Below are 13,067 nucleotides of genomic sequence, written 5' to 3'. Positions count from 1 at the left end.
GTTATTAGCTCTAAGAAACAAGAGTACATTACCTGTTACTAATGCTGATAACAAAATGTTTCTTGTTCTTATCAGCCCTAGTAATGGTCCTACCTGCACCTGCAACCGTACACAAATGCCTACAGAATTAAAGGCAGATGTCTTTTGCATCCAAGAAAAAAGAATTAAAGACTTTTTCTTTTTTAGTTTCTGGCTTCTTTCATAAACAAGGGAATGCAAATTGTAATGACAAATAACTGTTTTATCACACATAGCAACAGCTGGCATGCCAGTAATATATAATGAATAAGTAAGATCACCTGCAGCCCTGTACAAGCAACATTCATTTGTATATATATACATTGCAGCCCGCTCAGAATAGGTGAAGCAAATGAGGACTCATGCCTTAACTTTGATAGCAGCTCACACCTAGAAAAGTAGTCATGAATTATTTTTCATTAATGAAACAATAACTACATGCTGGAACTCATTTTTCCTACATCCAGGGTCACTACCAAATCTAGTACAACTGCTGCATTAACAAGAGCTCTACTAAATCATATGAAAACAAAAGAGACTAGGCCATTAAGTATGTGACAGTCTAACTGAAACTAACCTTGTAACCTTAACATGATTCAATTGGCACATGCCCTCAGATCAGTAGAAAATCCAATCCCCTCGACGATATGATCTCCTGCAACATTGGTGTTTAAATTGAGCACTAAAATAAAAAATTTGGTGCAAGAAAAAACATCAGGCTGATATAAATACTCCGTAACATAAATGCATGGTATACAGTTTCCAAGTTAAACTAAGTTAACATGGGGAATGCAGTTTTACGTGATAGAGTAAATCAGCAGCGGTAGCAGGCAAACAACAATATTTTCTATTTCAATGTAGTTGCAGTTGCACATACAGTAGTGCTAGTGGAGTAAGTACTATTATTGTTCTATCCTATAAATGCCACACGGAAAGAATGCCATGAATGCATAAACTTTGATGTAGTATCCCTACAACCGAAAATAGAAGGTTTCCACTTTCCAGAAAAAAAATAACACTAGAAGTCATAGAGGAAATCAATTCTCTAAAAAGCATTATAACTTGCAGCATACCTTAACACACCGAAAGTCATTTCTTAATTTCCAATTAGATGATACTTTTGGGTTAAAAATTACCAAACAGACTTATCAAAGAATTACTAATTCTGTAAGTTCGTCAAGCCACGAATAGCCATCACGTATCACTTATCAATTCAATGCATTAGAGCAGATCTAAGTGGGGAAACGCATCCAGGCAACCTAAAGAGAAGGAATATCAACTGTATGGATGCAGATTTGATCATAGCAACTCCTGGAAGAAGTGCAAGCCTATGCTAGACTGCCGGAACAAGTTTAATAAATCCTGGCTCAAAATTTATAATCTTATATAAACAGCACACTGTTTATCACCCGGCTGCCTTCGTGATAGCTTCTTCACCAGAATTATAAGACAGAGTAGGCACGCCCACACCCATCTGATCCGTTTTCATTCAGTTCATACCCCCATCCGATCAGTTTTCAGTTCATACCCTCATCTTATCAGTTTCCATTCACATGTGAATCGAAAATAAATTGTAGGGGAAGCTGTCGAGCACAACAGCAACTAGGAAGCACACAAGAGCAAAAGAAAAACAGCCAATGCTTATGTTGATTCAACAACAGAAGTCACTAGTACCAACCTAAGTGGGTAATCCAAAGGCACGCCGTTTAAGCATGAATTCCAACCTCTCTCATTGCAATAGTGTTGTGTGGACATTTACAGATCATCTGGAATTTCAGAACACTCAAAACTGTTCTATGTATGAGAAACCACAATTTTCCCCAATCTACTCACCTGCACGACGGGAAACTGGAGCAACCACCTCCGACGGCCAAAATAGTGCCTGACGAAGATGGACCCAAGCACGGCGCCTCGGAACCCGAGCCAAGCGACGGCCTCCCACCCGGTGTCCTCTAGTAGCATCGCCGCGGCGGCGCCCACGCAGAGCGTGCAGACCGCGGCGAAGAGGGCGGTCGCGAGCGCGCTCCGGGCAGCGGGGGAGGCCGCGGGTGCGGGGACTCGGTGAGGAGGAGCGCGAGCGCGAGGAGCCCCGTGGCGGTGAAAGCGAGGAACGGCTCTAGCGCGAGGAGGAGACCGGTGGGGATGCTGAGGAGTGGGTGGCGGCGGCCGTGCGGGGACACCGCGAGGTGGAGCGCCGAAGCGTCGGCCGAGACCGCGGCTTGGAAGGCGAAGACGGCGAGCCACCGCTGGCCAACGGCGTCGCGGGGCGCGCACTAGATCTGGGAAAGAGAGGGCGAGCGAGAGCTGAGAGAGAGAGAGAGCGATGTGTTTGTTTCGGGTTAGGGTTTTGGGAGCTGGTTTTGTTTCGGCTGGGACGAACTTTAGCTGTTCGATTCAGATCAGAGGCTCTTGTGTCATTTGTAGGATATATACTCAGAGTCATTTGTAGGGGCAGTTTCTGATTCAGCCCCTACAAATATTTTCGCATATTTTAAATATTACTTCTGCATTTTTTTTTATAAATGTGTAAATGTATATATAAATGTAATAAAAATAATTTGCTATATTTTTCCGTACAATTAAAAAATTACTTGCTTATATATATATAGATAGATATAATGATACATTTTATTTTGTAAAATAAAAAAATATATTTAAAAATTTTAAAACTTGAATTTGTGAACTTCGAATTGAATTTTTAGACAAAAAATGATCTAAAATGAAAATATTATAAACATCAAAGTTGTAGAACTCATCAAGATTTACAACTTATATTTTGGTCATCTTTTCATTTGACAAAATTTGTAAAGTTCAAATTTTGAATTTCAATAAATGGCAACTTCAAACAAGATTTTGAAAACTTAAATAATTTCAAATAAGAAAGTCGTGAACATAAAAGTTGTTGAACACATCACTATCTACAACTTTTATTTTGATCATCTTTTCATTTGACAAAATTTGAACAGTTCAAAATTTGAAATTCAATAAATAGCAACTTCAAACAAGATTTTGAAACCTTAAATGATTTCAAATAAGAAAGTCATGAACATAAAAGTTGTTGAACACATCACTATCTATAACTTTTATTTTGGTCATCTTTTTATTTCATAAAATTTGAATAGTTTAAATTTTGAATTTCAATAAATGATAACTTCAAACAAGATTTTGAAAGCTTAAATAATTTCAACTACAGAAGTTGTGAATATAAAAGTTGTTGAACTCATCACTATCTGTAATTTTTATTTTGGTCACTTCTTAATTTGACAAAGTATTAGTAATCAATGTTCACAAATTCATATATCATTTATAGTTTCATGAACTATATGAGAGACATGTTGATTTGTGAACAATGTTTACTATCGCTTTGTCAGATGAAGAAATAACCAAAATAAAAGTTTTAGATCTCGATGAGTTGGTATTCATCCCTTTTTTAGCTGAAATCATTTGGTGTTTCAAAATCTTGTTAGAACTTGTTATTTTTTTAAATTTGAAAATTTGAATTGCTCAAAATTTGTTAAACGAAAAGAATGACCGAATCAACATAGTAACTTGATAGGGCATGATTTTAGAAAATTTTAGAAAAAAATCATCACATTTGAAGTTAGTATGAGGGAGAAATATTAGTTAAAAATTTATCCAGAGAATAAAAAGAAAAATCACAGCTGTTCATGGTGATCAACGATGAACAAGTGTAATTTATCTTTTTAATATGTGGCTGAAACTTGTAACTAGTTTTTCTTCCTCGTACTAATTCCAAATGTGATGGTTTTGTTTCCTAAAATTTTCTAAAATCATGCTCTATCATTTTAGTCTGGTCATCTATCTTTGTCACTAATTTTGGATAATTCAAATTTTGAATTTCAGAAAATGACAACTTCAAACCTGATTTTCAACCACTAAACGATTTCAGCTATAAAGGTGATAAACATGAAAGTTGTTGAACATATCACTATCTACAACTTTTATTTTGGTCATCTTTTCATTTAACAAAATTTGAACAGTTCAAAATTTGAATTTCAATAAATGGCAACTTCAAACAAGATTTTAAAACATTAAATGATTTCAACTATAAAAGTCGTGAACATAAAAGTTGTTGAACTCATCACTATCTACAACTTTTATTTTGCTCACTTCTTTATTTGACAAAGTGTTAGTAAACATTGTTCATAAATTCATATATCACTCATAGTTTCATGGACTATATGTGAGACATGTTGATTTGTGAATATTGTTTACTATCACTTTATCAGATGAAGAAATAACCAAAATAAAAGTTGTAGATCTCGATGAATTATACATCTTTGGTATTCATCACTTTTTCAGCTGAAATCATTTGGTGTTTCAAAATCTTGTTATAACTTGTTATTTTTTTTTAAATTTAAAAATTTAAATTGCTCAAACTTTGTCAAACGAAAAGAATGACCAAATCAGCACAGTAACTTAATAGGGCATGATTTTGGAAAATTTTAGAAAAAAATCATCATATTGGGAGTTAGTATGGGGAAAAAGACTAGTTACAAATTTTATCCATAGATTAAAAAGAAAAATCTAAACTGTTCATGGTGATCAATGATGAACAAGTGTGATTTGTAGGGGTGATTGGTGATTGAACCGCCCCTACAAATCACAACACCGGGGACGGCTGGTGAGTGAGCCGCCCCTACAAATCGACCCATTTGTAGGGGCGGCCGTATCATCAGCTGCCCCTACTGTGTCATTTGTAGGGGCGACTGGACTCGTGGGTTCCGAGCATGCCCACTGTAGGGACGGCTCCATCACCAGCTCCTATAAAAAAATTGTCCTGTTGCTACAAACGTTTTTTTGTAGTAGTGTGTAAGTGTCAACGTAGCTCACAGGAGTCACAGATACTCTAGAAACTAGCAATCCGCCGCAGGGGAGAAGCGCTGCTCGGAACTACAGGAGGAGGAGGAGGAGGAGGCGGCAGACAGGGAGCAGAGGAAGAGGCACGCCTACCGTCGCGCCGTCCTGTAGCCGAGCAGAGGTGGCCGGAGCTACAGTGGTAGAAGAAGATAAGGATGAGGAGGATAAGGCTGCACGCATCACATAGGCACACAGCTCCCAACCACAACAAAGCCTGCAATGCCCGAGAGACATGGCATGAGACCAGGCGCAGCCCGGACTCCACTAGGGCGCGGCAAACGAGCGGCGGAGAGAGCAACACGTGTTAAATCCGATGGACAAAAAATCGAGTGACCAAACCCCGTAAAACACCCGAGCGCTGGTTGGTTTTACCGTTAAAAAAAAGCTTAAGCTTCGAGAACGTGGAGATACACTCTCCTTAGCAGCCTATTCTCGAGTCAGCATATACTAAGTCTTTGAAATTTTGAACTGATTGTACGTATGATATAATAAGTTCGGAGAAGACCTTCCAGAGCTAGCCTACATCACATAAAGTTGACCCAAACGTTCTGTCTTCTATCTGCCTTTTTCCATCCCCTTGGTTTACTACATCTTTTTCAGGTATGGTCACTCTCTCGATCGACCTGTCAACAAAGCATCTAGAAGCAGTTGAACTAAAATGATGGTTCGTTTAGTGCACACGAGTGTTTAATTTGCTAAGCCCAGTACTCCCTGTCGAAGAGTAAACCTTACTATAGAGTTTGTGCACGATTTGTGTACACGTCATAATCAAGAATGTATTCGTCGCCATTTTCAGTTACATATATCAAAGCCAATAATCGTTTTAGAATGGTTAAATGATACTTTTACTCTAGTTGTTGAATGCAATTAAGTTACTCAAGATATCTGGGAGATCGATTAAGATTTGTGCATAATATATAGTTAGGTGTCCACAAAGGTGCAACTAACTAATTTCAGTACTAAATTGTTCTTGGAAAAGGAAGAGATAAATTATAACAGAGATATATAGGAATTATACATTATTTTCTTGAAATACACACGAAACTGCTCACTTATATACTCACCCCTAAGAGCATATGTTTTCACACTCTACTCCTATTAGCTTAAGTTAATATTGAAAATGATGAAGTTAGCACAAGTGGCTTCGTGTCGCTAGCCAGGTCGCCTACCACATAAAAGATTGTGACATTACTTATAATTTTAAAAATAACCAATCAAGAAAGACACAAGCACATATATTAGTATATTAATTTTGTAGCTTAATATGAGCCTTTTGGTATCGACCGACGAGCTAGTTGAGCCCCAATGTACTGCTCCCCCGTCCAAAAATAAATTGATTATTAAATATAGTCTCTAAGTTAATTATAAAATATATTTTCGTAGTAAGCCTAGTCGGAGACGCTGAATGTTAATAATATTTACTATAAATTTACTTAAAGTTAAGCTAATTTGATTGATACACAAATTCTATAGCTGTACCTTTTTTATTTACGGAGGAAGTACTATACAGATACAATACTCCATGTGCATGGCCAGGGTTACGCAGCTTTCCGATGCTTCCACATCCGCGTCATCAGAGACCGACCACACCGGTGACTGGTGGTGTACCTTACCTACGCAGAAAGCAAAGCGTTCGAGCCAGGCAGGCCTGGTTTTTATTCAACGACAAGCTCAGCGTCAGCGGCGGCGAGGCCACAAAAGGCATGACCAGCCATCACGGCACCACCTCTCTAAAGCATCTCACTCCCTGCCCTCTCTAGCTATTTTTCCATCACCGCAACCACAAACACGCCCTTCACACGACGCAAAAGGGCACACACTTCTTTCTTCTACACACACGCCTCAAGCTCACATACACTCCCATCTCCCCCTCTCTAGACTCTATAGAGAGATCGAGATGGGGTCCTCTCTCCCCCCGTCGTCTGTCGCCGTGCTCACCACCGCAGCCCACGAGCACCGGCACCACCCGTGCTCTCCCGACGACGACTTCGAGTTCACGCCTCTCCTCCACAGGCCCCGGCGCCGGCGCATCAACGCGCGCACTACCGAGCGTCCAAGAACCGTCGTCGTCCAGGTCGCGGCCACTACGGTCGTCGCCGAGCCGCAGCCTCCCCAGCGCGCGCGCCGCGGAGCGCCAAGCATCGCGGCGGCGGCGGCACCGGCGCCACCAAGGAAGCCGCAGCAGGTGCGGTGGCACGACATGGCGTTCGGGTCCGTGCGCGTGCCGGCGGCCATGGACATGGGCGAGATCAGGAGGCGCCTGAGGCTGAGGGCGCGGCAGCAGGCTCTGGCTGGCGGCGCCGGGAACGAGCAGCCGTCCTCCGCCGCCGCGGGGTGGGCGCCGTGGAGGCTTATACGGTCGCTGAGCTGCAAGGGCGTCGAGGCCGTCGCGGCTGCCGCGGCGCCTGTCAGGCTGGTGTAGGTATGTACAGTCTGATGAGCCTACAGAGCGAGGTGGATGGCCGGTGTTGGTTATCGATAGATCGAGGTTGGTGTGGCCCGTGAAGGCCGAGAGTGCGGCGCCGGCCGGTGAGCCGGCGAGTGCACGGTACGTGGCGCGTCACGGGCCGGGAGTGTCGCCAAGGTTGGTGGAAGTTGAAAGGCACAAGAGCAATGCGCGGTGCCTATTAATGTTCAGTTTCAATTTTCGTCGTGTTTCTTCTTGTTTTAATAAATATACCTTTTCTCCTCTTTATTTCTGCTTGCTGTTCAATGTTCGGATTAGTTGGCTAAGCCTAAGTATAGTATAGCCGTTGGACTGTATGTACAAGGAGTAATCTACTGCTGCATGCAATAGGCAGCTGGAGTCTTGGAGATCATGGTCAAGGTGCCTGATATCATTATGAATAAAATTATTCTATTATTACGTCGAGTTCAAATGTTTACTACTCAAAACAGTATCATGTCTAGTCACATGTACGAAATACTTTTTTATAAGATAAGACTAAAGTTACACTCGAGTACTCTCTCGTCGCAAATTATAGGTCATCTCGACAGTTTTTAAAAGTTAAAGCATTTGTTTATATAATAAAATAATAACATTTATAATATCAAATAAGTATCATCAAATTCTTCATTAATTATATTTTTAGAGTATAGCTATTTGATGTCATAAATTTTTATAATTTGTCTCTATAATTTTAGTTAAATTTAGGATGCTTTAACTCTCCAAAAAAAAGTTGTAATAGCTTATAATTTGAGACAAAGAAGAGAGAGTAATCATTGGGACTCCAGGAGCGTGTTCGGATGCCTGCATCCTACCATCCTACACGCCGTTAGCCGATAAACTATAGGAGAAGGATGCTTGGTTGGCCGGCTCAACTGTCATGTGCTACACCCACCCATGCAAGAATACAACTGCATTCGGGCTTTGTTCATGTGGCCATTTTGATCGTTGCTCCCGCGCCAGGCCTTGCCAATATAGAATGAGCTAGGGGGGCCTACACGTCAGTCACACATGATAGTCAAGTTGCATCCACTCATATATGGATAACCAAATAACATCTTAGTTTTTTTTGTATCCGCTCATGCAATCTCACCAAACATTGTGTCTTTCTCTGTTTCACTCACCCCGTGTCCCCATATCCGGATATACGATGCAACCTCTATGCACAAACCAAACACACTCTATCAAATGCGTGTTGCAACAAAAACATACACCTTATTGCACCGTCACCTGAACGACTTGCAGCTCGAAGATTTATGTAACGGTCATACAGTCTGTTACACAATACGTATTGGAATTAGATTTGTTCCGTTGTTGGATGCACAAACGTGGATGATTCTAATTCATATGAGCATGGTTATGAGTCTAGGTCATAGACGAGACAACGAGAAGCGTGAGGACATTGTAGAAAGTAAAAAAGACGCACGAAAAAAAAATCACTTTACTCTTTAATATAAGGTGTCAATATAGATATAGATTACATATATATATAGATATAGAATATAGATTAATCAAGTATCAAGGGAACGAGATATCCAAATCATCTAACATTGTGTAACATGCATGGTTACAATTTTTGTTGACACTGGAGCATTGTTGTGTTTTCTTTCTTTTGTATAAAAAGGAGTACGAGCACGGTGGCTAAGCACGAGGCATCGAGGATTTGTATGTACGCAGGCGTGCCGCGCGTGCGTCTCGAGGAAAAGACACAGCCTACAGTAACTTTAATTAAGTTTTTAACGAAGCTGAGAAAAGGGCCTGTCTAATCCACAGAGTGAACCCCAGCGGCCCAGCCTCTACCACCTAGCATTTGGTAAATTAATTAACAAATTGGGGGTAAGGTTCTCATCAAATCTAATTAAAGCTCCCCACTGATCCATATATGATTTACAATATTTTTTGGCTTAAAATTACCTCTTGTCCTACTCTGGCCTTGTTTTGCTGCATTCATTTTAACTTCAATCCACATGTATTAAGATAGATTGGAATAGAGAATTAATTGGAATAGAGAATTAACTAGTTTACACCTTAATCCACTCCAACATACGTGAATTGAGCTGGATACGAGTACAGCCAAAAAAGCCCTCAATGATATCACATTTGGTAATTCTGAATGTTGCACAACTATTCTGAGACTAATTCTACAAATAAATACCTCCTAAATTGTAGTTTTATCCTGAGTCAAACTTCTCTCTGACTTTCACTAAGTTTATAGAAAAAAATACACTAGTACCAAAGCATTTTCATTAAATTTCCAACAAAATATGTATGTATTGATAGCGAATTATTGGAACTTGTAGATACGTTAATATGTTTTCTAAAAAAAAACTTTGTCAAAAAGTTATATAGAAGTTTGACTTTTAATAAGGCTAAACTGAACTATAATTTAGAACGGAGAACCGCATAATATGATTTCGTATTTTGCTAATGCATAAACAACGCTCAGTTATCATGCATGTATCGGTACTGTGGCATTTAGCAGTAATATATGGATATGGCTCCGTGACAACATTTCAGGTTATTTTTTCTGTGGGTTTAGATGTCTCTATTTCCTTTTCCTTTTGTCGAGGGTAGAGGTGGATATACATATGAATGCGCATCAACATCATCTCGAGCTTAGTCGACGGGCCTAGAGAAGGCTATCAATTATTGAGAAGATTCGAGCTAACAGTTTAAGTGACAGCCCTCTAGGCTCTAGATGAGCTTCATGGTAGCAAAAAAACAGGGATGTGATTAAACAAAAAAGGAAATGCAAAAAGGTTAATGGATGGAAAGAATGAAGAAAAATGGTAGAGGAAAGTGGAACCAAAGCTGCGTTGAAAGTGAAACCAATCGATTGTTTTATCTACACCAGCATGTTTTCAAAACCTTTGGTGCTACCATACCCTACTCGATTCTGTCCTCCTTAGCAAGCAAAGTGATACAGGTGTCACATCTCCTTTCAATTTTGAGATATGTTATAATTCTTGCTTGAAAGTCATAGAGAGTTTCAACAGTTGTTTTTTTACCGCATATTTGCATTGAAATTTATGCTTCGTGGATGTTGAGTATATGATATTAAACACAATCAAGTGTTCCAAGTATTTTTACATTTTGAGTCACATGTATATATCTTACATTGGAATGACGAGTGCTCATCATGTAAGTTACTACTAATCTCTAGAATAATGCTTTTAGAATTACTACAACCTAAAGTACTTGAAACGGCTGGACCAGTTGCCTCTACCTGTTCTTCTCTTGAAATCAATGAACGTTGCTATAAATCAATTTGTATAGGCGGCTGAAAACACAAGCCGTCCCTATAAAATAATTTCTAGGAGCTGCTTGAAATCCAGTTTCCCATAAAATCATTTTCTACAAATCACAACTCAAGATAAAAAAAACATCAATTTTTCTTAATCTAGGAACCCACCACTAAGTAAGGTTTCATCGTCGCGTGTCACAAGGCACATAATTTCTTGCGTACATGCGTCCAATGGGATTCAAACCGGCAATCTCAAGTCTCGTGCATACCCCACTAACCACTCTTCCTTAAAGTCACTGTTAACTAAAATGTAGATGCATTTACTTTTGTATTCACTTGACTAGATTTTGAAATGAGTATTTAATTTGGGGCCCTAAACAAATTTAAACAAAACTGGTTTGAACTCGAAAGTTGTAGATATCATCAAGTACTACAACTTTGGGGATTTTTTTTTCATTTCTTCATCTAAAATTGTTTGAAAATTTTGAATTTAAAAATGTGAGAAATTCGAATAGATTTTTTCTTGGAAAAAATGATTTCAGATGAAAAAGTTTTCAACTACAAATTTGTATAGCTCTTTGAGGTCTATAACTTTGGTTTGGTCGTTTCTCTATCTGAGGTCGTTCAAAAATTTGAATTCCAAAATGTGAAGAGTTCAAATTCAATTTTGGGACCACATATTATTTCAAAAGAAAAAGCTATCAACTGCAATATTTTGTGGCCCTGTTCGTTTTTCTAAAATTTGGCTTATACTGATGCTGATTTGTTGTGGGAAAAAATACTGTTCCTTCGTTGAAAAGTACTACTGATGTAGTGCTTAAGAACAGGGCCTATATCTTTTCAAGATCTATAACTTTAGTTGGTGTCATATGTCCATCCAAGGTCATTGAATTAAAGAATTTGCTGGATCTAAATGAATTTCAAGTGAAAATACCGTTAACTACAAAGTTATAGATTTCTGCAAAATATAACTTTGATACAAATTAAAGTTTGTATTCATCTGACTTTATTTGAAAAACTTATGAATTTTATTGTGTTGTACTTATTTTTAGAGACGGTCCAAATTACGAAAAATACCTCCAATGCTAAAAACCCATTTTAGAGGCGGATTTTGAATAAGGGGCCACCCCCAAAAATACCTCCAATGCTAAAAAATCATTTTTATTGTAGTAAATGATAGTCTAATAAAAATACGGTGCTAGATCCTATCTAGTAACACTGCTTTTGTATTAGCATAAAATGAGATATAACCTGAACCACCATATATGTCAGATCCGTAGTTACAAAAAATTTTGCAACCCTTGAAACATACATGTGCATAGGTACCCACTTTTTCCTTATTTTTTTCTTCGGGAGAACCCTCCCATGAGTCTGTAGGTTTTTAAAGTATTTGCATTTATCTAAATAATTGGAGTACAAACTAGAAACATGTTAACACATCACCTACCACTATAGAAACGATTTTTAGAGGCATTACTATTTTTTTGAAGGCTGCTCCATAAAACCGCCTCTAAAGGTGCCTCTAAGGGGCAAGCTAACTGACCATCTATAGAAATCTATTTTAGAGTCGGTTAGCCTTGCCAAACGTCTCTAAAAATAACCTTTATTTCTAGAGGTGATAAGACTAGCCATGTTTAGAAATCAATTTTCAGAAGTAGTGGTGTGAAAGAGAGTTGAAAATTTATCTCGGGCCTAGCGTGCAAATGAAAAAATCGTTTTGCATGGCCCACCGGTACTCTTCCATCCTTATCCCTGTTCTTACCTCTCTCTAGTCCACATACCTATTGTTCCTTTGTTCCTTAACTATCTCCTCTCTTTCTACTAGACCAGTGACTGCTTTAGTGGTGGCAGGGGCGGTGGTCATAGCGTGCACACACGGTGGCCCTAAGGGCAATTTTAATGGGAATTTTAAAAGAGTTTCATTCTTATTTAATACAGAGATACATCAGCAAATACTTATTAATGAAGAGAGAGAGAGAGTTTCATAGAGATAAAACTCTCTGGCACAGTTACCAACACAAAAGCTGATATAGCAATCTTGCTAACTATATAATGAAACTCTCCGGTGCATAGGCAGGCGTGGTAGTGGCTCGCAGAGCCGGTGGCGGGCAACGCTTGGTTCCACCTGAGCAAGGCATGGTCGGGTGATATGCATGGCAGGCATGCCCAGCGGTGGGTCACGCAGGGTATTTTTTTTATTTCTTAACTGATTTATAGAGGCGGCAGAGATCCGCTTATTAGAAATCATATGTTTGTAAAGACACATAGCCTTATGTGGTTGTGACACTTAGCATTCGAAAAACATTTTGTACCAAGGTGGCATTTGGTTCATGGGAAGTAGAGGTTGGGATAGAAAAACATGAGGAGTGGGATAGATTTGATCCTATGTTTAGATAATGGAAAATGAATATAGAGATAGGGAAATAAAGACCAGCATACCAATCCCATTTATCTCAATCCCAATCCAAACGTTCGAAT

General features: G+C 39.2%; 1 protein-coding gene and 1 long non-coding RNA gene across 2 annotated transcripts; one reads left to right on the top strand and one right to left on the bottom strand.

Moving 5' to 3' along the window:
• Positions 1-324: 324 nt before the first annotated feature.
• LOC136471810 (uncharacterized) lies at positions 325-2,131 on the bottom strand. The gene is made up of 3 exons (XR_010762124.1): positions 1,852-2,131; positions 596-673; positions 325-408 (listed from the first exon to the last, which is right to left on the bottom strand). It is a non-coding gene; the product is annotated as an uncharacterized lncRNA (long non-coding RNA).
• Positions 2,132-6,648: 4,517 nt separating this feature from the next.
• On the top strand, positions 6,649-7,766 carry LOC136471809 (uncharacterized). The gene has a single exon (XM_066469555.1). It carries the CDS (start codon positions 6,797-6,799, stop codon positions 7,319-7,321), a length of 525 nt encoding a protein of 174 aa, XP_066325652.1. The 5' UTR covers positions 6,649-6,796; the 3' UTR covers positions 7,322-7,766.
• The last annotated feature ends 5,301 nt before the right edge of the window (positions 7,767-13,067 follow it).

The sequence above is a fragment of the Miscanthus floridulus genome, chromosome 8 (assembly GCF_019320115.1).
Source record: "Miscanthus floridulus cultivar M001 chromosome 8, ASM1932011v1, whole genome shotgun sequence".
NCBI lineage: Eukaryota > Viridiplantae > Streptophyta > Magnoliopsida > Poales > Poaceae > Miscanthus > Miscanthus floridulus.
This window is presented reverse-complemented; position numbering and strand designations above follow the sequence as displayed.